The following is a 23,359-nucleotide window of genomic DNA, read 5'->3' as shown; positions in this document are numbered from 1 at the left end:
CTAAATATCCATAATCACAAATAAGTGATACATGAGTCAAACTTCAGTAATTTTGAGAAGACAGGACTGAGATTCCAACACACCAGGCTGAGCAAACCACAGATATCTGCTACAATTAGAAAAGCCAAGTTCACATTTGGATGGCATTTACAACTTCAAAATGAGATCAAGTTACACAAGTAATGGATAGTTGCAAGTTCTGATCCAATGATGCAGATGGTTTATATGGAAAATATGAGATAGGATGCAGTCTTGTGGGATTAAGATGTTAATCAAATATAGAATAAGAAATACCCAAAACCGATGGATTCAGAATTTATATAGTTAATAGAAGATAATCAAGAGAAGATTAAAGCTGGAACTAAATTAAGGGGTTTAATGGTGTGAATACAGATGCAATTATCCATTATTCCAACAACCAAAACAAGCTGCAATGCTGGAAAAGCACTTACATCCTCCTAATATATCTAGATGATCCCAAATAATCAACCTCCTCTCAAACCCTTGACAATGTAGGCAAACCTCTTGATGACAAAAAAGTCATTTTCAGATAGAATTATATATTTAGTCAAGAAAACCTTCATTAGGCTCCCTTTAATCCCAACTGCTTGAGTGAAACAAACTCCTATTTTTCTGACTTTCATCATAATTCTAACCCCTCGTTCCTGGCTTTGTTCTAATGAATCAGAAATTGGCAGGCAAAACTGTAACTGAACAAAGAGATAGTTTGGTCATAGTCAAGGTATACTCCCACCAAGGAAGATAGGGCTAACAAATCCAGGGCTGCCTGGATGACAAAAGAAACAGAGGCTAAGAGGTGAAAGTATGTTTATGACAAATGTCGGGTGGATAATACTATCACAAACCAGGGTGAGTATAGAAGGTTTGAGGGGAACTGAAAAAGTATGAGAAGCAAACAGAATATAAGAGATGGGACTACTAGCTAACCTAAAAGGAACAAAATTATTCAACTGGCATATAAATCTAAGATTCACAGAATTGCTATGGCGCAGGTGGTGGCCATTTGGTCCATCATGTTTGCACCAGCTCACCAAACAAGCATCATGACTTAGTGCCATTTGCTTGCCTTTTCCCTGTAACCCTGCACGCAAGTAACCACCCAATTCCTCTTGAATGTCTCAATTAAACCCGTCTCCACCACACTTTCAGGCAGTGCATTCCAGACCCGAACTAGTCATAGGGCAGAATTTGACGTTGACCTTGGGGAGAGTGTGGCTGAAAAAAATCCCGCCTATAGAGTCATACAGCACAGAAAAGGCCCTTCGGCCCATCAAGTCTGCACCGACAATAACTACCACTAAAGTTGCGCTAATCCCATTTTCCAGCACCTGTCCCATGTGCTTGGATGTAATGTTTCAAGTGCACATCCAAAAACTTTTTAAAGGTTGCAAGGTTTCCTGCCTCCACCATCCTGCCAGATAGTGCATTTCAGATTCCCACTACCTTCCAAGTGATTTTTTTTTTCAAATTGCCTTCCCCTGAAACTATTTGTCATGATTGACCCCTCAAAGGGGAACAGCTGCTTCCTATTCACCCTGTCAATACCCCTCATAACCTTACACACCTCAATCATGTTCCCCCTCAGCCTTCATTGCTCTAAAGAAAACAATCTAAGCATTTTCCTTATAGCTCAAATGCTCCAAGCTAGGCAACATCCTGGTGAACCTCCTATGTACCCCTTCTAGCCTAATCGTATCCTTCCTATAGTGAGGTGGCCAGAACTGCACACAATACTCCAGCTGTGGCCTAACCAACATTCTGCACAGCTCCAACATTACCTCTTTGCTCTTAAAGCAAGTGTCCCATTTGCCTTAACTATCCTACTCACTGGCTCTACCATTTTCGATGATCTGTGAATAAGTACCCCAAGATCTATCCGTTTCTCTGAGCTTCCTATTATCCTGCCATTCACTAAATACTCCCTTATCTTGTTTCTTCTTTCAAAGTGCATCACCTCACACTTATCAGGGTTAAATATCATCTGCAGCTGCTCTGTCCATCTGGCCAATCCGTCTACATCTTCCTGTAATCTACAACCTACTTCTTCACTATTAAGCACCCTTCCAATCTTGGTGTCATCTGCAAACTTGCTCATCATTCCCCCACAACATCATGTACATAATTTACGCATATAACAACAGTAAGGGTCCCAGCACTGAATCTTGTGGTATGCTGCTGGACACTGGCTTCCAGTCACTCAAACAGGCTTCCACCATCACCTCTTGCATCCTATTACTAATGATGTGGAGATGCCGGCGTTGGACTGGGGTAATCTCAGTAAGAAGTCTCACAACACCAGGTTAAAGTCCAACAGGTTTATTTGGCAGCACTAGCTTTTGGAGTCTCAAGCTCCTTCTCCAGAGCCTTCAACAAGTCATCGATGAAGACAAACATCCCGCCAAGGCCATCCCCACACTCCCACTTCTTGCCTTCAAACAACCGCGCAACCTCAGACCATTGTCCGCAGCAAACTACCCAGCCTTCCGGAGAACAGTGACCACGACACCACACAGTCCTGCCACAGCAACCTCTGCACGACGTGCCGGATCATCGACACGGATGCCATCATCTCACGTGAGAACACCATCCACCAGGTACATACTCTTGCAACTCGGCCAATGTTGTCTACCTGATACGCTGCAGGAAAGGATGTCCCGAGGCATGGTACATTGGGGAGACCATGCAGACGCTATGACAACGAATGAATGAACACCGCTCGACAATCACCAGGCAGGTGTGTTCCCTTCCAGTCGGGGAACACTTCAGCGGTCAGCCTCTGATCTTCGGGTAAGTGTTCTCCAACGTGGCCTTCACGACACACAACAACGCAGAATTGCTGAGCAGAGACTGATAGCCAAGTTCCGCACACGTGAGGACAGCCTCAACCGGGATCTTGGGTTCATGTCACACACTGTAACCCCCACGACTTGCCTGGGCTTGCAAAATCTCACTAACTGTCCTGGCTAGAGACAATACACACCTCTAACCTGTGCTTGGCCCTCTCTCCACTCACATTGTCTGTACCTTTAAGACTTGATTATCTGTAAAGACTCGCATTCCAACCATTATTTTGTAAATTGAGTTTGTGGTCTTTATATGCCCTGTTTGTGAACACAAGTCCTCACTCACCTGATGGAGCTTGAGACTCCGAAAGCTAGTGCTGCCAAATAAACCTGTTGGACTTTAACCTGGTGTTGTGAGACTTCTTACTGTCTTATTACTAAGCCAGTTTCGGATCTATCACGCCAATTTTCCCTGAATTCCATGTGCTTCAACCTTCTGAGTCTTCCATGTGAGACTTTGTCAAAGGCTTTTCTAAAATCCATATAAACTACATCAACTGCACTTCCTTCAACCACAGACTTGATCACTTGTTGTATGAAAAAGTTTATCACAAATCACATTTACTTCTTTTGAAAGTCACTTTAAATCTGTGCCCTCTCGTTTTTGATCCTTTCGTGAGCTAGAACAGTTTCTCGCTATCTACTCTATCCAGTCCCATCATGACTTTGAACATCTGTATCAACTCTCCTCTTAGCCTTCTCTCCAAGGAGAACAGTCCCAAACTCTCCAATCTATCGTCATAACAGAAGTTTCTCAGCCCTGAGACCTTTCTTGTAAGCCTCTTCTGCATTCTTTCCAATGTGTTCAAATTCTCCCTTTATTGTCACACCTAGAACTGTCTACAATATTCCAACTAAGATCCAACTAGTGTCTTGTACAAGTTCAGCATAACCTCCCCACTTGTGCTGTATGCACCTATTAATAAAGCCGAGAATACTATATGGTTTATGAACTGCTCTCCACCTGTCTTGCCACCTTCATGATCTATGCATACCCAGGTCCCTCTGCTCCTCCACTCCTTTTAAGAATTTTACCCCTCATTTTATATTGCCTGCCCATGTTTTTCTTACCAAAATGCAACACCTCACTTCTCCACACTGAACTTCATCTGTCACCTATCTGCCCACTTCATCAACTTGTCTATGTCTTTTTGAAATTCTACACTTTCCTCATTACAGTATACAATGCTTCCAAGTTTAGTGTCATCCAGAAACTTTGAAATTGTCCCCCCCACACCAAGATCTACATCATGAATATATATCAGGAAATTCTAATACTGACTCCTGGGAAACACCACAAAAAACCTTCCTCCAGTCAGGAAAATATCAATTGACCATTACTCGCTGCTTCCTATTATTCAGCCAATTTTGCATCCCTGTTGCCACTGTCCTTTTTAGTCCATGAGCTATAACCTTTCTCAAGTTTGTTGTGCGGCATTGTAATTAATGCCTTCTGAAGGTTCATGTACACCACATCAACGCATTATCCTCATCAACCCTTTCTGTTACCTTTTCAAAAACTTTAGCAAGTTAATGAGCACGATTTCCCCTTTAGGAATCCATGCTGTCTCCTCGTAATCAACCCAAATTTTCCATGTGACTACAAATTCTAACCCAAATAATTGTTTCCAGAAACTTGCCCAGCACGGATGTTAAACTGTAATTGCTCGGGCTATCCTGACAACCTCTTTTGAACAAGGGCGTAACATTTGCAATTCTCCAATCCTCTGACACTCCCGAGTCTAGAGAAGACTGGAACATAATGGTCAGCACCTATGCAATTTCCATTCTTTCTTCCTTAAATGCCCTTGGATGCATCTCATCTGGTCCTCATACATTGTCAACATGCAGCACTGACAGTATATTCAACACTTCCTCCTTATCAACTTTGAATCTTTCCAGGGAAAGAATTTCCGTATCTGTCACCACATCCTGGGTAGCATCTACCTCCTTGGTAAAGAGGGATGCAAAGTATTGATTTAATACCACAGCCATGCCACCAGCCTCCATGTGTAAATTTCCTTTGGTCCTCAATCAGCCCTAATCCTCCTTTTACCACCCTTTTTCTATTTACATGCCTAAAGACAACTTTGGGATTCCTCTCCGTTGGCTGCCAGTCTTTTCTCATAATCCCTCTTGGCTTCTCCACTATGTCCCAGGAATCTAAAGCCCTCCATCATGTGCCATATTTGCAGCCACAAATTCAGCTGCCTTATCCTCCTATTTCTGTACTAATTTTGACATGGCACTGGGAGTAATTCAGAAATTACTACAATTGAGGTCCTGCTTGCTAATTTTCTCTATAGTCCTTAAATTATGACTGCAGGACGCCATCCCCCTTCCTACCCAAGTCATTGGCACCAATGTGACCCCGATCTCTGACTGTTCACCCTCCCCAGAGGAATGTCCTGCAGCCACGCCGTGTCATCCTTGACCACTGCACCAGGGAGGCAACGTATCATCTTGGAATCATGTCTACAGCCATAGAAACGCCTGTCTATTTCCATAACTAACGAATCTTCCCATCACTGTTGCTCTTTTCTTCTTCCTTCCCTCCTGAACAGCCAAGCCGCTTATGATGCCATAAACCTGATTCTGAATATACTCCTGAGGAACCACTTCCAAAACGGAAAACCAATTTCTGAGTGGGGCCCCAGGGGTCTCCTGCACTACCTGCCTAATTCTCTTGGAGTGCCTAGTAGTTATCCATTCCCTCTCTGCCACCAAGTCCTTAAGCTGCAGTGTGACCACCTTTCTGGACATGCTATCCACATGGCTCTCAGCCAATAAATGGTAAAAAGGAAGAAGATGGCCGATTAGGGACCAAAAAAGGGATTTACACATGGAAGAAAGGGACATGGCCGAGATATTAAATTAATACTTTGCATCTGATTTACCAAGGGACAAGATGCTGTGCATGTTATGGTGAAAGAGCAGGGAGTTCAGACACTTGAAGGTTTAAAATTGAAAAGGAAGAGTATTGGATAGGCTGTCTGCACTTAAGTCAATTAGGCACCAGTACTGGATGTAATGCATCCAAGGATACAGAGGGAAATGAGTGGAAATTGTGGAGGGACTGGCCATAACTTTCCAGTTTTCCCTAGCCTCAAGAGGTGGCGTCAGAGGACTAGAGAATTGCAAAGCTTACACCCGTGTTCAAAAAAGGATGCAAAGATAAGCCCAGCGACTACCAGCCATTCAGTTTAACCTCTATGATGGGGAAGCTTCTAAAAAGGATAATTCAGGACCATATTAATAATCACTGATGCAAATTAAGTTACACAAATTAAGGAACATCAGCATGGATTTGCTCAAGATAAATCATATTTAACTAACTTTCTTGAGCTTTCTGATGAAGGTAGCAGCGAAGGATGAGGATAACACTGTTGATAAGGAAAACACTGTTGATGATGCACTGTACATGGACTTCCAAAAGGCTTTTGATATAGTGCCGCAAAAAAGATTTGTGAGCAAAGTTCATGGAATAAAAGGGACAGTAGCAATATGGATGCAAATTAGCCGAGTGACAAGAAACAGAATAGTCGTTAATGGATGTTTTTCAAATGGGAGGAAGGTTTTGTGTAGAATTCTCCAGGGGTCAGTGCTAGAATTTCTGATAATTATAAATGACATTGATTTTGATGTGCAGGGCACAATTTTGACAATATAAAACATGGAAGTATTGTGAACTGTGAGGAGGATATGCAGAACTTCAAAAGACTACAAACAGGCTGGTGGAATGGATGGACAAATGGCAGATGAAATGTAATTCAGAAAGTGCAAAGTGATTCATTTTGGTAGAAAGAATGCAAAGAGAATATAAAACAAAGCATACAACTTTAAAGGGAATGCAGGAGCAAAGGGATTTGGACACATATGTTCATAAAATCATTGAAGGTTGCAGGACAGGGTGAGAACACAGTTAATACACCATGTAGCATCCTTGGCTTTACTAATAGTGGCAGCATACAAAAGCAACAGAGTTATGTTAAACTTCTTTGGAACACCAGTTTGGCCTTAGGTACTGCACCCAGTCCTGAGCACTACATTTTTGGCAACAAATTCCAGCTATTCTGAAGATGGACTTTGCATTTCACAGGAAGACTGCGCACCAAGCTGAGGAAACCATCGTTTCTTTCCACAATTAGAAAGCAAATTCAAATTTATGCATCATTCACAACATTTGGAAAAGTTACTACCTCAATATGGAATAACCAGAAGCAATTACTTGTTACATAATTTGATTCAGCAGTGCCTGCAGCATACAGAAAATATTGGATACCCGGGAGTGAGTTACGGCTTGGAACTTAATTTTAATATAACCCTTGTTATCCTCCAATTGCCTGATTGATACTAGTGATTTACATTATCACAGATGTTTCGTGGTCTATAAACATTTCTACCCCCACATTTTCCACATCCTGATCATTCGAACTAAGGTCATCATTCACTACAGTACCAATGCCTTCTAATTAACAGAGCTACGCTACCACCTTTTCCCAGCTTCTTGTCCTTCTCGAAGGTCACATACTCTTGGATACTCAGGTCCCAGTTTGGGTTTCCTTGTAGTCATGTCTCTGTAATGGCGATCAGATCATACATATATGAATTTCTGTTTGAGCTGACAACTGCTTCATTGTGAATGCTGCAGGCAAATCAGATACAGGATCCATAATTCCTTTTTATTAAAAAAACTGCTCTGTAAACACTGGTCCTATCTGTTGACTACCTATCTGTTGGCACATTCAAATCTGGAATCACTGTCCCTTCATGCCATTCTCTGATGATCTATTTGGTGCCTATAATTTACTCAATCTTCTTCCACATGATTACTTCCCCCTCTATTTACTTAAAGCCCTCTCTACTTGCCTAGCTAGCTATACGACTCATGAAATACCGGCCCCAGCATGGTTCTAGTGTAAAATCCTGCTCAATGGGTTTGGTGAATAGCAAACTGCCGGGTGCGATAATACAAATCCCCCAATGCCTCATATTTATGCCACACAGATAATGTAGGTGCCAAGATTAGTCATCAGATTGGAATGGGCTAGCTGATCTAAACTAGGGGGTGGCTGCAGCAGGGAATGTAAAAAACCTCAGCATTCCTGCGTTCAGGAGGAGAAAATGAGCAAACATTGGCACTCCTGATCAGAATTCAAATGACTACTGCTGGAAACATGCATCAAATGAAGTGAGGGTTGACTGTAGTACTCTCTTCTTGCCATCAAGGTTGATCATTAAACAGTCAGGAACGGATATGGAAAGTATTGATTGTAAAACCACACAGTGGGCAAGGGTCAAACCAGAGGAAATAGAACCCATCAATTACCATTCATATTTCTAAATCACGTGGATGTTACATTGCATCAGCTTTGAAACTGAAAGACTGTCCTTTGCTTCACAGATTTAAATTAAGCTGCTCCATGTAGCCTTCTGGGCTGCTTTTTGTTCATTCACAGATGTGGGCTTCGCTGGCTAAGCCAGCATTCAATGCCCATCCCAAATTGCCTTTAAGATCTGATCTTTGTATTTTAATCTTTTTTCAATTTTAAATCCCAAGAAATTACTTTGTAAAACCTAAGCACCGCGATTTGAAAAAAGTCTAAACGCAATGTGCTGTATTACAAATTGGTAAAACTCCAAGCGCGAACAAGGTCCACAGAATTTGTCATCAAAGTTGAAAATGGGTTACACAGAAGATAAAGGGAAATTGAGACAGTGATTTGGAGATATAAGCCTGGGTTTTAAAATGCAAATGTTGAATTAAAAAAAGAGAAACAAAGGGGACAGATAGGAAGAGATGGCAAGAGCGAAAAAAGGTTTTGCAACTTTTTCAAGCTATTGAACATGGAGTATAGATTTAGAGCAGAATCTCCTCTTAACAGGTTCTTTAGTGTCAGAACTATTTATGGCTCTCAACCTTGGCAATGCCAATTAACAGGCTGCATCTTGGAGACCTGCCTATTTAGGGAAGGCAGGCGGGCTCACAGGAAAAAATGCCACCAGGAGAAGAGGATGCTGCCAAAGTAGATGAGAGACTAAGGAAGTTCGGCATGCCCGCTACAATACTCACCAATTTTTACAGATGCACCACAGAAAGCATCCTTTCTGGATGTATCGTAGCTTGGTATGCTCCTACTCTGCCCGAGACCACAAGAAACTACAAAGGATTTTGAATGTAGTCCAGTCCATCACACAAACCAGCCTCCCATCCATTGACTCTGTCGACATTTCCCACAAAGAAGTTTAACAACACCAGGTAAGCTTCTTACTGTGTTTACCCCAGTCCAACGCCGGCATCTCCACAACATTTCCCACTGCCTGGGAAAAACAGCCAGCATGATTAAGGACCCCACGCACCCCAGACATACTCTTTCCACCTTCTTCCATCGGGAAAAATATATAAAAGTTTGAGGTCATGTACCAACCGACTCAAGAACAGTTTCTTCCCTGCTGCATTCAGACTGCTGGATGGACCTACCCTGTATTAAGATGACCTTTCTCTACACCCTCGCTATGTCAAGTCTTCAGTGTGGCAGGCCAAGGGTAACAAGCCATCTAGCACCCCTAGCCCCAGAGAGTTGGGATGAGGGAAACTGAAGGAGGCGTCACTGGTAACTTTGGCCTGCCACTGAGATCACCTCCAGGTACTTGCCTGGCTTCAGTTTCAGCAGGAGATCTGTCCACTGCTGGGAAGATCCCACTGGTACAAATTTATCTTTATTTGGCATTTATTAAGCCTATCTTGCAAAATTGCTGATGCATGAACGCATCGGTGAATTGACCTGACATGAGATTTTGCTACCGGTCCCACCTCCAAACCCATCTCCGCAGGACAGGAAGATTTCATCCACATAACTTTCAAAGTGAGATAGCGATATTACTTTTGGTGACTTTAGAGGATCCACCATATATGTTGCTGGAAACGTTCCGTTACAGCAAACGTGAAGATTACACAACTCTGAAGAGCTGCTGAATCATAGATCTTCAATATCTATGCTGTGCCATGATATTAGACCACATCAAATTGGGCTTACCTGTGAATCTGCCCATTTTTATGCAGGTAATCAAGTCCCTCCAGTACTTCTTTCAGAATAGTGGCTATAACTGCTTCCTCCAAAACACCATTCTTGTGATCCCCCCTTGCCACTACATGCTTAATGATATCGAGTACAGATCCTGGAACGAGAGAAAAGGCATCAAGACAAGGTAACATTTGTTTAAATTCTTCAATCACTAAATTGGCCGAATGCTTATCAAAGTGTTTACGAAGCCATAATTATTTCCTTTGTTTTTTTGCCATCACAGTGACAGCAACTGGGTTACATAAACCCGAAGCAATTCTCCCAGCTTCAAATAGACAGACTAATAGCAACCTTGGCTCTAAACGGCTAAATAGCCAATGTTGAATACAAATATTCCAGGATATTTGACTTGCAGAAGATAGAGCATGGGGCAGCACTGAAAATAAAAGAATGGGTTAAAGGCAGTGGAAAGGACCTTAATTCAGAAAATGGAGGAAGAAATGCTAAAGATTCAAGAGTGAGAAGAAGGAATTGAAGGAAATTACAAGAAAAATCATGCTGGAGAATGGGACTGAAAGCCAATAAATTCCCAGGGCATGATAATCTGTCCCTCAGGGTACAAAAGGTGGTGGCCATGGAAATAGTGGACACTATGGATGCCATCTTCCAAAATTCTGTAGATTCTGATATGGTCCCAGAAGATTAGAGGGTGGCAAATGTAACCCTATTTAAAAAAGGGAGAGAGAAAACAGTTACAGACCGGTTAGCCTAACATCAATAGCAGGGAAAATGCTAGAGTCCATTGTAACAGGACACTTAGAAACATCAACGGGATTAGACAAAGTCAACATGGATTTATGAAAGGGAAGGAAATAGTGTTTGACAAACCCACTGGAGTTTTGTTGAAATCATACGAGCAGAATTGATAAGGGTGAACCTGTGGATTTGGCGGTATTTGGGTTTTCAAAAGTTTTTGATAAAGTCCCACAAAAGATTTGTGTGCGCAAAATTAAAGCACGTGGGATTATGGGCAATATATTGCCATGGATTGAGAATTGGTTATCAGACAGGAAACAAAGTAGGAATAAATGAGCCTTTTTCAAAGTGACAGGCAGTGACTAGTGGAGTCCAACAGGGATCACTGCTTTACAATATATATCAATGATTTAGATGACAAGACGGCTATGGCAGGTGAGGACTTAGAAATGATCGTTATCACTAAAGAAGTAGTGTTGGGCAAGCTAATGGAGCTAAAGGTAGACACATCTCCTGGTCCTGATGGAATGCATCCCAGGATACTAAAAGAGATGGTGGGAGAAATAGCAAATGCACTAGTGGTAATTTACCAAAATTCACTGGATTCTTGGGTGGTTCCAGCAGATTAGAAAATAGCAAATGTGACACCACTGTTTAAAAAAAGGTAGACAAAAGGATGGTAACTATAGGCCGGTTAGCTTAACTTCTATAATGGGAAAAATGCTTGAATGTATCATCAAGGAAGAAATAGCAGAGACATCTGGATAGAAATTGTCCCATTGGGCAGATGCAGCATAGGTTCATGAAAAGCAGGTCATGTTTAACTAATTTACTGGAATTCCTGACTACATTACCAGCGCAGTGGACAATGGGGAACTGGTGGATGTAATGTATCTGGATTTCCAGAAGGCATTTGACAAGGTGCTGCACCAAAGGCTGCTGCATAAGATAAAGGTGCACGCTGTTACAGATAATGTATTAGCATGGATAGAGGATTGGTTAACAGAAGGCAAAGCGTGGGGATAAACGGGTGTTTTTCTGGTTGGCGATCAGTGTCTAGTGGCGTGCCTCAGGGATCAGCGTTGGGACCGCAATTGTTTACAATTTACATAGACGAGTTGGAATTGGGGATCAAGTGTAGTGTGTCAAAATTTGCAGATGACACTAAGATGGGTGGCAGAGCAAAGTGTGCAGAGGACACTGAAAATTTGCAGAGGGATATAGATAGTTTGAGTGGGCAAGGGTCTGGCAGATGGAGTACAATATTGGTAAATGTGAGGTCATCCATTCTGGGAAGAACAACAGCAAAATAGACTATTATTTAAAATGATAAAAAATTGCAGCATGCTGCTGTGCAGAGGGACTTGTGCATGCATCACAAAAAGTTGGTTTGCAGGTGCAGCAGATAATTAAGGCATATGGAATTTTGTCCATCATTGCTAGAGGGATGGAGTCTAAAAACAGGGAGGTTATGTTGCAGCTGTATAGGGTGCTGGTGAGGCCATACCTGGAGTACAGTTTGATCTCTTTATTAGAGAAAGGATGTACTGGCACTGGAGTGGGTGCAGAGGAGATTCACTCGGTTGATTCCAGAGTCGAGAGTGTTGGTTTATGAGGAGAAACTGAGTAGATTGGAACTATACTCATTGGAATTTAGAAGAATGAGAAAGGACCTTACAGAAACATAAAATTATGAAGGGAGTAGATAAGATAGAAGTGGGGAGGTTGTTTCCACTGCCGGGTGAAACCAGAATCAGGGGGCATAGCCTCAAAATAAGAGGGAGCAGATTTAGGAGAGTTGAAGAGGAACTTCTTCACCCAAAGGGTTGTGAATCTGTGGCATGCCCTGCCCAATGAAGCAGTTGAGGCTACCTCATTGAATGTTTTTAAGGCAAACATGGATAGATTTTTGAACAGTAAAGGAATTAAGGGTTATGGGGAGTGGGCGGGCAAATGGAGCTGATTCCACAAAAATATCAGCCATGAACTTATTGAATGGCAGAGCAGGCTCAAGGGGCCAGATGGCCCACTCCTGCTCCTAATTCTTATGTTCTTATGGATGAGGGAACCAAAAGTAATATTTCCATGTTTGCTGACAGCACAAAACCTGATGTGGAGATGCCGGCATTGGACTGGGGTGGGCACAGTAAGAAGTCTCACAACATCAGGTTAAAGTCCAACGGGTTTATTTGGAATCACCAGCTTGGAGCACTGCTCCTTCATCAGATGAGTAGAGAGGTAGGTTCACAAACACAGCATATATAGGCAAAGACATAATTGCAAGATAATTACAGATTGGAATGTGAAGAATGGCTGGAATGCAAGTCTTTGCAGGTATAGACAATGCGAGTAGAGAGGGGGATAATCACAGGTTAAAGAGGTGTGCATTTGTCTACGTGTGCAGTGTTTGTGAACGTGAACCTACCTCTCCACTCACCTGATGAAGGAGCAGCGCTCCAAAAGCTCATGATTCCAAATAAACCTGTTGGACTTTAACCTGGTGTTGTGAGACTTCTTACTGAACACAAAACCTGGTGGGAATGAGAGTGGTGAGCAGGATGTTGAAGCTTCAAGGTGATTTGGACAAGTTGAGCGAGTGGGCAAATACACGGCAGATGCAGTTTAACGTGGATAAATGTGAAGTTATACACTTTGGACACAAACAGAATGTCAAAGTATTATTTAAATGATAGATTGGGAAATTTTAATGTACAAAGGGACTGGCTCTCCGAGAACACCAGTCATTGAAAGCAAGCACGCAGGTACAGCAAGCAGTTAGGAAGACAAATAATATGTTGGCCTTCATTGCACAAGGACTTGAGTATAAGAGCAAGGATGTCTGACTGCAGTTGCATAGGGCCTTGGCAAGACCACACCTGGGGTAGTTTTGGTCTCATCTAAGAAAGGATATACTTGCCATAGAGGCAGTGCAGCGAAGATCCACCGGACTGATTCCTGGGATGACAGGATTGTCGTGTCAAGAGAGATTGGGTTGACTGGACCTGTATTCACTGGAATTTAGGAGAATGAAATGGGATCTAATTGAAATATATATATAAAATTCTGATAGGGCTGGACACACTGGAACACTAGATGCAGGGCTGCGGTTTCCTCATGTGGGTGGGGTGGGAGGAGGCCTGGAACAAGGGGTGGCAGTCTCAGGATATGGGGTAGACCATTTAGCACTGAGAAAGGTGAAATTTCTTCATTCAGAGGGTGGTGAACCTGTAGAATTCTCTACCACAAAGTTTTGGAGACCAAGTCACTGAACACATTGAATAAGGAAATAGATAGATTTCTAGACTCTAAAGGTAACGAGGGATATGGGGATAGTGCAGGAGTATGGTGTTGAGATAGAGGATCAGCCATGATCATATTGAATGCTGGAGCAGGTTCAAAGGGCCAAATAGCCTATCCCTGCTCCTATTTTCTACGTTTAGATGTTTCCAAAACCAGCAAATACACTCAGTTTAGGTGGAACTAAGAAACAGCAAAAACAGCAAGAGCCAAAAACAGTGAAAATGGTTCTAGGCCCCCAACAGAATTTGTAATGCATGGTAAAGTACAAATCTGGAGATTAGCCACATAAAACATTTCAGAAACACAAAGAAAGGTCCACTGAAAATGAGAAACTTAAATAAATCAGTACAAGCTAACAAATAGTACGAGAAAAAATAATGGGATTAAGTGGCAACAAATCCCCTGCATGACCTGTATTTTAAGGTTTATTTCTAAACTTGCGATATATGGCACCAAAACAGGATATTCAGCCCAACCATATAAACATTAATGCTCCACTCAAGCCTTTTCCCATCTTTCACAGAATTCTTACAGCACAGAAGGTGGCTCTCCAAAGGAGCAATTTAGTGAGTGCCATTCCCCTGCCTTCTCCCCGTATAGCCCTGCCAATTCTTCATTTTTAATTACCTCTTGGATGCCTTGATTGAAATTGTTTCCATCACAAACTCAGGCAACACATTCCAGATCCCAGCCATTCATTGTGGAAAAAGTTCATCATGTCTCATTTGTTTCTTTTGCCAATTCCCTTAAATTGTGCCCTCTCATTCTTGATCCTTCCACCAATGGGAAGGTTGTTTCCCAATTTACTGATCCAGATTCCTCACGATTTTGAATATCTGTCAAATCTCTCAACCATCTCTTCTTCAAGGAAGGCAGCCCCCTCAAATCTATCCATGTAACTGAAGCTTATCCCATGAACTGTCCTTCCTTTCAATTTGATACATACTTAACTTCCTTTGCTAGCCATTCATCTTGTGGAATCTCTCTCAATGGATGTATTAAGAGCAGTATATAAAAATAGGGGTCATAAATACAAGACAGTCACTAATAAATTCAATAAGGAAATCAGGAGAAACTTATTTATCCAGCGAGTGATTAGCATGTGCAATTTACTACCACATGGAGTAGCTGAGGCAAATAGTATAGATGCACTTAAAGGGAAACTAGAAAAGTACAACTCATCTAAATCTATTGTTGTGACCCTCTATTTCCTACCCTCTCAAATGCACGTCTAGTTTCCCCTTAAACACATCTATATTATTCACTTCAACAATCTCTGAGGTAGCAACTTCCACATTCTCGCTACTCATTGGGTCAAGTTTCTTCCAAATTCCGTATTGAACTTATTGGTAATTATCTTGTATTGATGACATCTTCCCCTTAGAAAAAACTTCCGTCTCCATGCTACTAAACTTTTATAATTTTAAAGATCTGTTTGGTCACCCAGGATGGCAAGATCATTTGCGACTTCACAAGGTGGTCAGCCCTCTCCTTTTCTTACTTACCCCAGACCCAGGTCCAGGCCCCATGCCCAGGATTGAGCCATGGCTAAAGACATGGTGGAGGAAGAGCTAGAACAACGAGGGACAACAACTGCTTACATGCAGAGGGAGCTTCATTTCTTTTAGCACGAGGAAGTCAATAGGAAACGACCTCACGTATTCTTTTCCGGAATCAGATTGCTCAATGTTCATGCAAGATGAAAATTCAAGTGAGGTGAAGAGGAAAGTGCAGGATTACACAACATGAAGAAATGAGCAGAGATAATCTGCCCTTCATGGTCACAACTACAATTGGGTCACCCTTAGCCTCCTTCCTCCAAGCAATCGGTTAATCAAAGAACAAAACAGCACAGGAACAGGTCCTTCGGCCCTCCAAGCCCGTGCCACTCCCTGGTCCAAACGAGACCATTCTTTTGTATCCCTCCATTCCCACTCCGTTCATGTGGCTATCTAGATAGTCTTAAACGTTCCCAGTGTGTCCGCCTCCACCACCTTGCCCGGCAGCACATTCCAGGCCCCCCCCACCCTCTGTAAAATACGTCCTTCTGATATCCGTGTTAAACCTCCCCTCCCTCACCTTGAACCTATGACCCCTCGTGAACGTCACCACCGACCTGGGAAAAAGCTTCCCACCGTTCACCCTATCTAAGCCCTTCATAATTTTATACACCTCTATTAGGTCACCCCTCATCCTCCGTCTTTCCAGTGAGAACAACCCCAGTTTACCCAATCTCTCCTCATCACCAAGCCCTTCCATACCAGGCAACATCCTGGTAAACCTCCTCTGTACTCTCTCTAAAGCCTCCACGTCCTTTCGGTAGTGTGGCGACCAGAACTGGGTGCAGTATTCCAAATGCGGCCGAACCAACGTTCTATACAACTGTAACATCAGACCCCAACTTTTATACTCTATGCCCCATCCTATAAAGGCAAGCCTGCCTTAGCCTGCCTCGCAAAAACTCAGTCTGCAGGTGCAGCAGGTGATCAAGAAGGCGAATGGAATGTTGGCCTTTATCGCGAGGGAGATAGAATATAAAAGCAGGGAGGTCTTGCTGCAACTGTACAAGGCACTGGTGAGGCCGCAACTGGAGTACTGTGTGCAGTTTTGGTCCCCTTATTTGCGAAAGGATATATTGGCCTTGGAGGGAGTGCAGAGAAGGTTCACCAGGTTGATACCGGAGATGAGGGGTGTGGCTTATGAGGAGAGATTAAACAGATTGGGTCTGTACTCGTTGGAGTTTAGAAGGATATGGGGTGATCTTATAGAGACATATAAGATAATGAAGGGGCTGGATAGGGTAGAGGTGGAGAGATTCTTTCCACTTAGAAGGGAAACCAGAACTAGAGGGCACAGCCTCAAAATAAGGGGGGGCCGGTTCAGAACAGAGTTGAGGGGGAACTTCTTCTCTCAGAGGGTAGTGAATCTCTGGAATTCTCTGCCCATTGAAGTGGTGGAGGCTTCCTCGTTGAATATGTTTAAATCACGGGTAGATAGTTTTCTGATCGATAAGGGAATTAGGGGATATGGGGAGCAGGCGGGTAAGTGGAACTGATTCGCTTCAGATCAGCCATGATCTTGTTGAATGGCGGGGCAGGCTCGAAGGGCCAGATGGCCTACTCCTGCTCCTATTTCTTATGTTCTTATATGCCTTATTCACTACCTTCTCCATCTGTGACGTCACCTTTAAGGATCTGTGGATTTGCACACCCAGGTCCCTCTGCGTATCTACACCCTTTATGGTTCTGCTATTTATCGTATAGTTCCCCCCTACGTTAGTTCTATCAAAATGCATCACTTCGCATTTATCTGGATTGAACTCCATCTACCATTTCTTTGCCCAAATTTCCAGCCTATCTATATCCTTCTGTAGCCTCTGGCAATGTTCCTCACTATCTGCAAGTCCAGCCATTCGTGTCGTCCGCAAACGTACTGATCACCCCAGTTACACCTTCTTCCAGATTGTTTATATAAATCACAAACAGCAGAGGTCCCAATACAGAGCCCTGCGGAACACCACTAGTCACAGGCATCCAGCCGGAAAAGACCCTTCCACTACCACCCTCTGTCTTCTGTGACCAAGCCAGTTCTCCACCCATCTAGCCACCTCCCCCTTTATCCCATGAGATCTAACCTTTTGCACCAACCTACCATGAGGGACTTTGTCAAACGCTTTACTAAAGTCCATATAGACGACATCCACAGCCCTTCCCTCGTCAACCATTCTAGTCACTTCTTCAAAAAACTCCACCAGGTTAGTGAGGTATGACCTCCCTCTCACAAAACCATGCTGACTATCGTTAATGAATTTATTCCTTTCTAAATGCGCATACATCCTATCTCTAAGAATCCTCTCCAACAACTTCCCTACCATGGACATCAAGCTCACCGGCCTATAATTTCCCGGGTTATCCTTCCTACCCTTCTTAAATAACGGGACCACATTAGCTATCCTCCAATCCTCTGGGACCTCACCTGTGTCCAGTGACGAGACACTGATAATGGATACCCCATATTTCTGGCATTATCCTTGTAAATCTTCTCTTCACCCTCTCAAGCACCACCAATGCTCTTTTTCTGGTATGGTGACCAAAACTGCAGGCAGTACTCCAAGTGTGGCCTAATCACAGTTTGATACAAGTTTAGTATAACTTCCCTACTTTTCAATCCTGTCTCGCTGGAAACAAAGTTGAGTTCTTTTTTAAAAAAATAGCCTTGATAACCTGTGGCACAACTTTTCATGTTTGGTGGATTTGTACTCTGATCCCTTTGTACATCTACCACTCCAAGACTTGCATCTCCCTAGTAATAAGTAACTTCCCTATTCTTCCAACTAAAATGCACCACCTCACATTGTGCTAAGCATTTTTGACAAATATGTACCCATTCTGCAAATGTATTAATGTCCTCCTGTAATTTATTGGGAGTCCTCCACATATTAACTACCCCCCCCCCCCCCCTCTCTCCTCAATTCAGTGTCACTCAAATTTGGAGATTACCTTTTTGATTCCAAAGTCCAACCTTTGGTCCCAGCACAGACCCTTGTGGAAAATTGTTAGAGTGAAATTTGAGTATAAAGGAGTCTTACTACAATTGCACAGGATACTGGAGTGGTATGTGAAGCTTCGATCTCTTTACCAAAGGAAGGACATACTTGCCCTGGAGGAAATGCAATGAAAATGGGGTGAGGGGAATTGTCTTACATGGAAAGATTGAGTAGACTAGGTCTATATTGCCTGGAGTTAGGAAGAGTGAGATGATCTAATTGAAACACAAAATTAAGGGGCATGCATGGTAGGTGCTGAGAAAATATGTTCCCCACAGCATTACAGTCTCAGGATGGAGGTGGGGGAAGGGGGTCACACATTTAGGACTGAGGCAAGGATAAACTTCTTCACTCAGGGCTGTGTATTTTTTTTAGCTCAAAGAGCTGCAGATGCTCAGTTGAAGAGTAAATTCAAAGTAGAAAATGGATTTTTGGGTATCAAGGGAATTAAGGGATATGAGGATAGTGCAGGAAGGTGATGTTCCGGTAGATCAGCCATCATCTTACTGAACAGCAGAGCAGGCCAAATGGCCTACACCAGATCCAATTTCATATTTTAAGGCTAACAGGCTGATTTAGTCACCAATAACATGAACAAATAGGTCACTATATTGAATTTATTGCATGACTAAATATTTCTCATGACAGAAGATATCAAAGCACACCACAATGTCTTTGTTCAAGGGCTAAACAAAACTTATTTGACCAATAATTTCTTTGAAGCTTTGACTGGGCCAGATAAGTGCCGAATTGTAATCTGAATTCGCGATGTGTTGCGCACGATTTAACTTTGGACTTCTGAATATCAATTCTAAGATCTTAAATTGTCAACATTTCTGAAAGTTGACTTCTACAACAACAATAGGGGAATATTCTTCTGTTGCTTCAAGGGTAGGGGAAGATAATTTCTGCACTCTATCCCAGCAATCAAGGGATGGTTGTGCGCGCGCTAATCCAACAACGCAGATCATTTGAAGCAGCCCAACATCATAAAATTTGAATAAATGTAATTCAATAGACACAGGAGATTGAAGGCAGAGCCTTCCAGTCTGTAGAAGTGTTAGAGTAAACACTCACCACCACTGAGCAACTTCATCACCAACCACAGTTCATCCTTTACCACAAACGAGGTGTAATACGACACTATGTTCCGGTGATGGCACTGACTCATGGCTTGAATTTCTTTCTGTTGAGAGAGAATGGGATTTCAATGAGACATTGACAATATCTTTCTAAAGAAATAACTGCCTACAGATAACATGAAAAGCAATCATCTACTTTGATGTATTACAAAGTTTGTGTGGGATAATGTGTTAATGTAACTACTCCAATAGCACCTTTCAATTTACAAATTTGAAAATCAGATGTATAGGTCTTAAAATAAAGTTTATTTTACCATGCCTAACATGATTATTATTAAATTTATACCTTATGAAAAGTTTACTCTAGGGCGCACACTGTCCACAATCCTTACTTCTGGTTTGTCACTGTTTAATGTCACACTGTCAACATTTCGATAGGTTAATATTTCTGTTGTCAACTGTCACATTGTAGTTGCAGGCTCTGACCACTAGATGGTGCAATGGAATGAGTACTCAAGTCTCTTGGATTTCTGAGGAAAGATCTGAAATGCCAATGCATCTGAAATGCGAATTATTTCTCTCTCCACTGATGCTACCTGAGCTGAGGGACAGTTTTCACGAGCAGATAACATCAAGATAATAGAGCTGAAGTTATGAATGATGTTGGAAGCAGAGATTTTAAAATAGCTAAAAAGGAAAGATTTGAAAGGAGGGCAAGTGTGATTAAAGGCAAGAGAATTCCAGAGCATGGGGCCTACATCACTGAAGGCATGGTGGCTCATGGTGGGGTGAATGGAGGAATAATACACTATGTATGGAGCTGGAGGAATAAAGACTTCAGGAGGGATGGATTACAAAATAAGATTACAGAGAAAGGGAGAAATGAGTCCATGAAGGGGTGCAAATAGGGTGAGAATTTTTAATTGTTGGAAGATGAGAAGCCAATGTAGGTCAGCAAAGGCAGGTTTGACAGACAAGTGGAACTTGGGACAAGATGATTTCCAAGCAGTTCTAAATCCACTGAAGATTGCCATGACGAGAAGAACAGCCAGAAAAAAGTCAAAGTCACTGGATTTGGTCTTTTCAATGTTTAGTTGGGTGAAATTGCAGTTCATTCAAAATAAACATCAAGGCACTGGTCAACGTAGAAGGCAAAGAGGTAAAACTCGATACCAGCGTACATGTTCAAGTACAAGCTGATCTCGTTTGTAGTTGAAGACAAAGAGACAGCAGGAAGATGAAGACGATAAGTGGTCAAGGACGGATCTTTAGTGGATCCAATATTTCAATGTGCTGGGGCTATGAGTAGAGGTGAAAGCAATCTTTCAGCTTATCTTTCACAAACTGACACCGCATCAAGGAGATCTTTTGAGTTACAGGGTTTCTCCTGATTCAGGTGAACAAATGTCTCCCATATCATGCAATGTACTGCTGTGAAATTATCCTTTTACTGAGAAATATTCCTATTTTACTCAATTGGGGCAAAAAAATAGCAAAATGGTAAAATGATCAGAAATTATGAACCCTTTAAAACTAAAAAAACCATAATCCCCCTATAAAGATGCAGTGATCAGCATCTGAAACAAAAAGATCTGTTAATACTCGAGTCGGCCTCTTCAAAAGAATGGATACTAGAGAAAGACCAAGACTGGAATAATTTGCACTCAAAATGTTACGGTGGATTTTGCATTCGGTCCTATATGGACCTTGCTGCAATCAATAAAGCACATGAATACATCTTCCTTGCTATCTTCTACAAAACCACACTGAAGAGCTGAAATTTCTGGCTTATCTTGCCCTGGCCCTAATCACCAGTACTCAAAGGAGGATCTCAGTAATGTGATTTGATTTATTATTGTCATATGTATGAGCATATAGTAAAAAGCATTGTTTCTTGAACGTTGTACAAAGCATGAGAGGTAACCTTATTTGATACATGTAGGATTCTCAGGGACTTGACAGGGTTGATGCTGAGAGGTTGTTTCCCCTTGTGGAAGAGTCTAGGACCAGTGGACATACTCAGTGAAGAGTTGCCCATTTGAGAGAGATGAGGGGGAATTTCTTCTCTCAGAGGGTAGTGAACACCCTCACACCTTATCCACTCAAGTTCTGATTTGCATACTGATTAAAAATGGTGTCTACCTCAGCCTTGAACATACTTAATGACCCAGTCTCTACAGTCCTCCTCAAAAGAGTTCCACAGATTCATTACATCATAGGGCAGACCAAGCAAGAGGTCTTATTTGGAGAGCATCCACAATCAGGAGCTAAAAAACATTATCTCCTGTTTTATTGGTCAAGCGAATTGCAAATTGGCACTGGATAAGCAGACTAAGGTAGTGGATGTGTGGTTTAAAGAATGGTGTAGGAAAGAGATTCCATTTCATGGGTACTTGCACCTGTATTGGGACAGAACAGAACAGCTCCATTGAGATAGGCTCGAACCAGGGTCTGTGCGATAAGGATAAGCAAGTCAGTCACAAGAAGGTTAAACTAGAAATTGAGGGGGTAGGGCATACAAGTACGAATAATAATTTACAAATTAAACAAAAAGGGAGTAGGGTAACAGGCGAGAATGGAAAAAGGTCTATTTTGTTCAAGAGTACTCTAGCAGGAGTGGACTACAATAAGAAAAAAATATGCACATGGAATCATTGCTTTAAAAAATTAAATCACCTGCTTGAAGAGCAATATATGGACGGTTATCAGCTGGCACAACTCTCATCCTAGATCAAACAGTTCTAGATTGGAGACTTGTAATTATGACACTCGTGCCTAGTACTAAGGCAACACAGCATTGTACCACAAAAATGTCACTGACAATTAGATCAAATTCCAATGGTCTTTCAAGTCAACTAAAAAGTACATCTTGAAATCAGTTTACAATTAGAAACAATTATGGAAAAAGTAAAAGCAAGTCTGGCATACACAAAAAAATTATGATAATCCCAGCCTTGGTAGCATTCACACACAAATCAGTATGTGTTATGCTCACGGCAGATGTTAAACACAGGGATATTCCAAATCCCAGAAGAGAAGCTTGAATTGCCTGATGTCAACTGTATTTTTCAATTTAGTATGAGAGGAAAGATGTGAAATGAGAAATATGAAACGCCCATAAAGTTGTGATGAATTTAAACAAAATGTTCATTACACAATAAAACACACAAGAAAAAGTCAATTAGAAATGCATTTAAATTACCTTAATGGCTATACATAGTATCTTTAATTTTACCCGGTTTCAAATCCCTCCATTTTCCTAACTTCAGAGTTAAATCTAGCCAATAGGTTTCAAAACTGCAGGCAAAATCCAGCAAATAGATTATTTTGTAAATTGAGTTTGTGTCTTTATATGCCTTGTTTGTGAACAGAACTCACTCACCTGATGGAGCAGTGCTCCGAGAGCTTGTGGTACCAAATAAACCTGTTGGACTTTAACCTGGTGTTGAGACTTCTTACTGTGCCCACCCCAGTCCAACGCCAGCATCTTCACATCATGTTAATACATGTGACAATAAATCAAATCAAAAACTGATTTCTCAAAAAGGTTTTTCTTCAAGCACAGGTTATTGGGAGTTGACACAGCTTCATGTTATGGGCTGAGCTCTCAAAAACAGCTAGTTGCATAGGGTGAACTTGCCCATGATATTCTGGTTTCCCTTTTGATCTTCCCCATCTGAACTAACTCTCTCAGAAGTCACTCCATTTTGTGAATTCATTTTTTAAAATACGAGAGTGAATTTCACACCTCATCATTTCCTTTGAACTTCTAACATCTTTACTTGC

General features: G+C 42.0%; 1 protein-coding gene across 1 annotated transcript in view; it reads right to left on the bottom strand.

The window, feature by feature from the left end:
• oxsr1b (oxidative stress responsive kinase 1b) overlaps nt 1-23,359 on the bottom strand; it is a 172,819-nt gene that overhangs the window by 81,038 nt on the left and 68,422 nt on the right. Inside the window, exons 3-4 of the mRNA XM_078215842.1 lie at nt 19,569-19,677; nt 9,902-10,043 (exon numbers count right to left, since the gene is read on the bottom strand). Of these exons, the coding sequence (XP_078071968.1) occupies nt 9,902-10,043; nt 19,569-19,677 (251 nt within the window). The remainder of the gene's footprint in view (nt 1-9,901; nt 10,044-19,568; nt 19,678-23,359) is intronic.

The sequence above is a fragment of the Mustelus asterias genome, chromosome 7 (assembly GCF_964213995.1).
Source record: "Mustelus asterias chromosome 7, sMusAst1.hap1.1, whole genome shotgun sequence".
Lineage (NCBI taxonomy): Eukaryota > Metazoa > Chordata > Chondrichthyes > Carcharhiniformes > Triakidae > Mustelus > Mustelus asterias.
The sequence above is the reverse complement of the archived record's forward strand: the minus strand, read 5'-3'. Positions and strand labels throughout refer to the sequence as shown.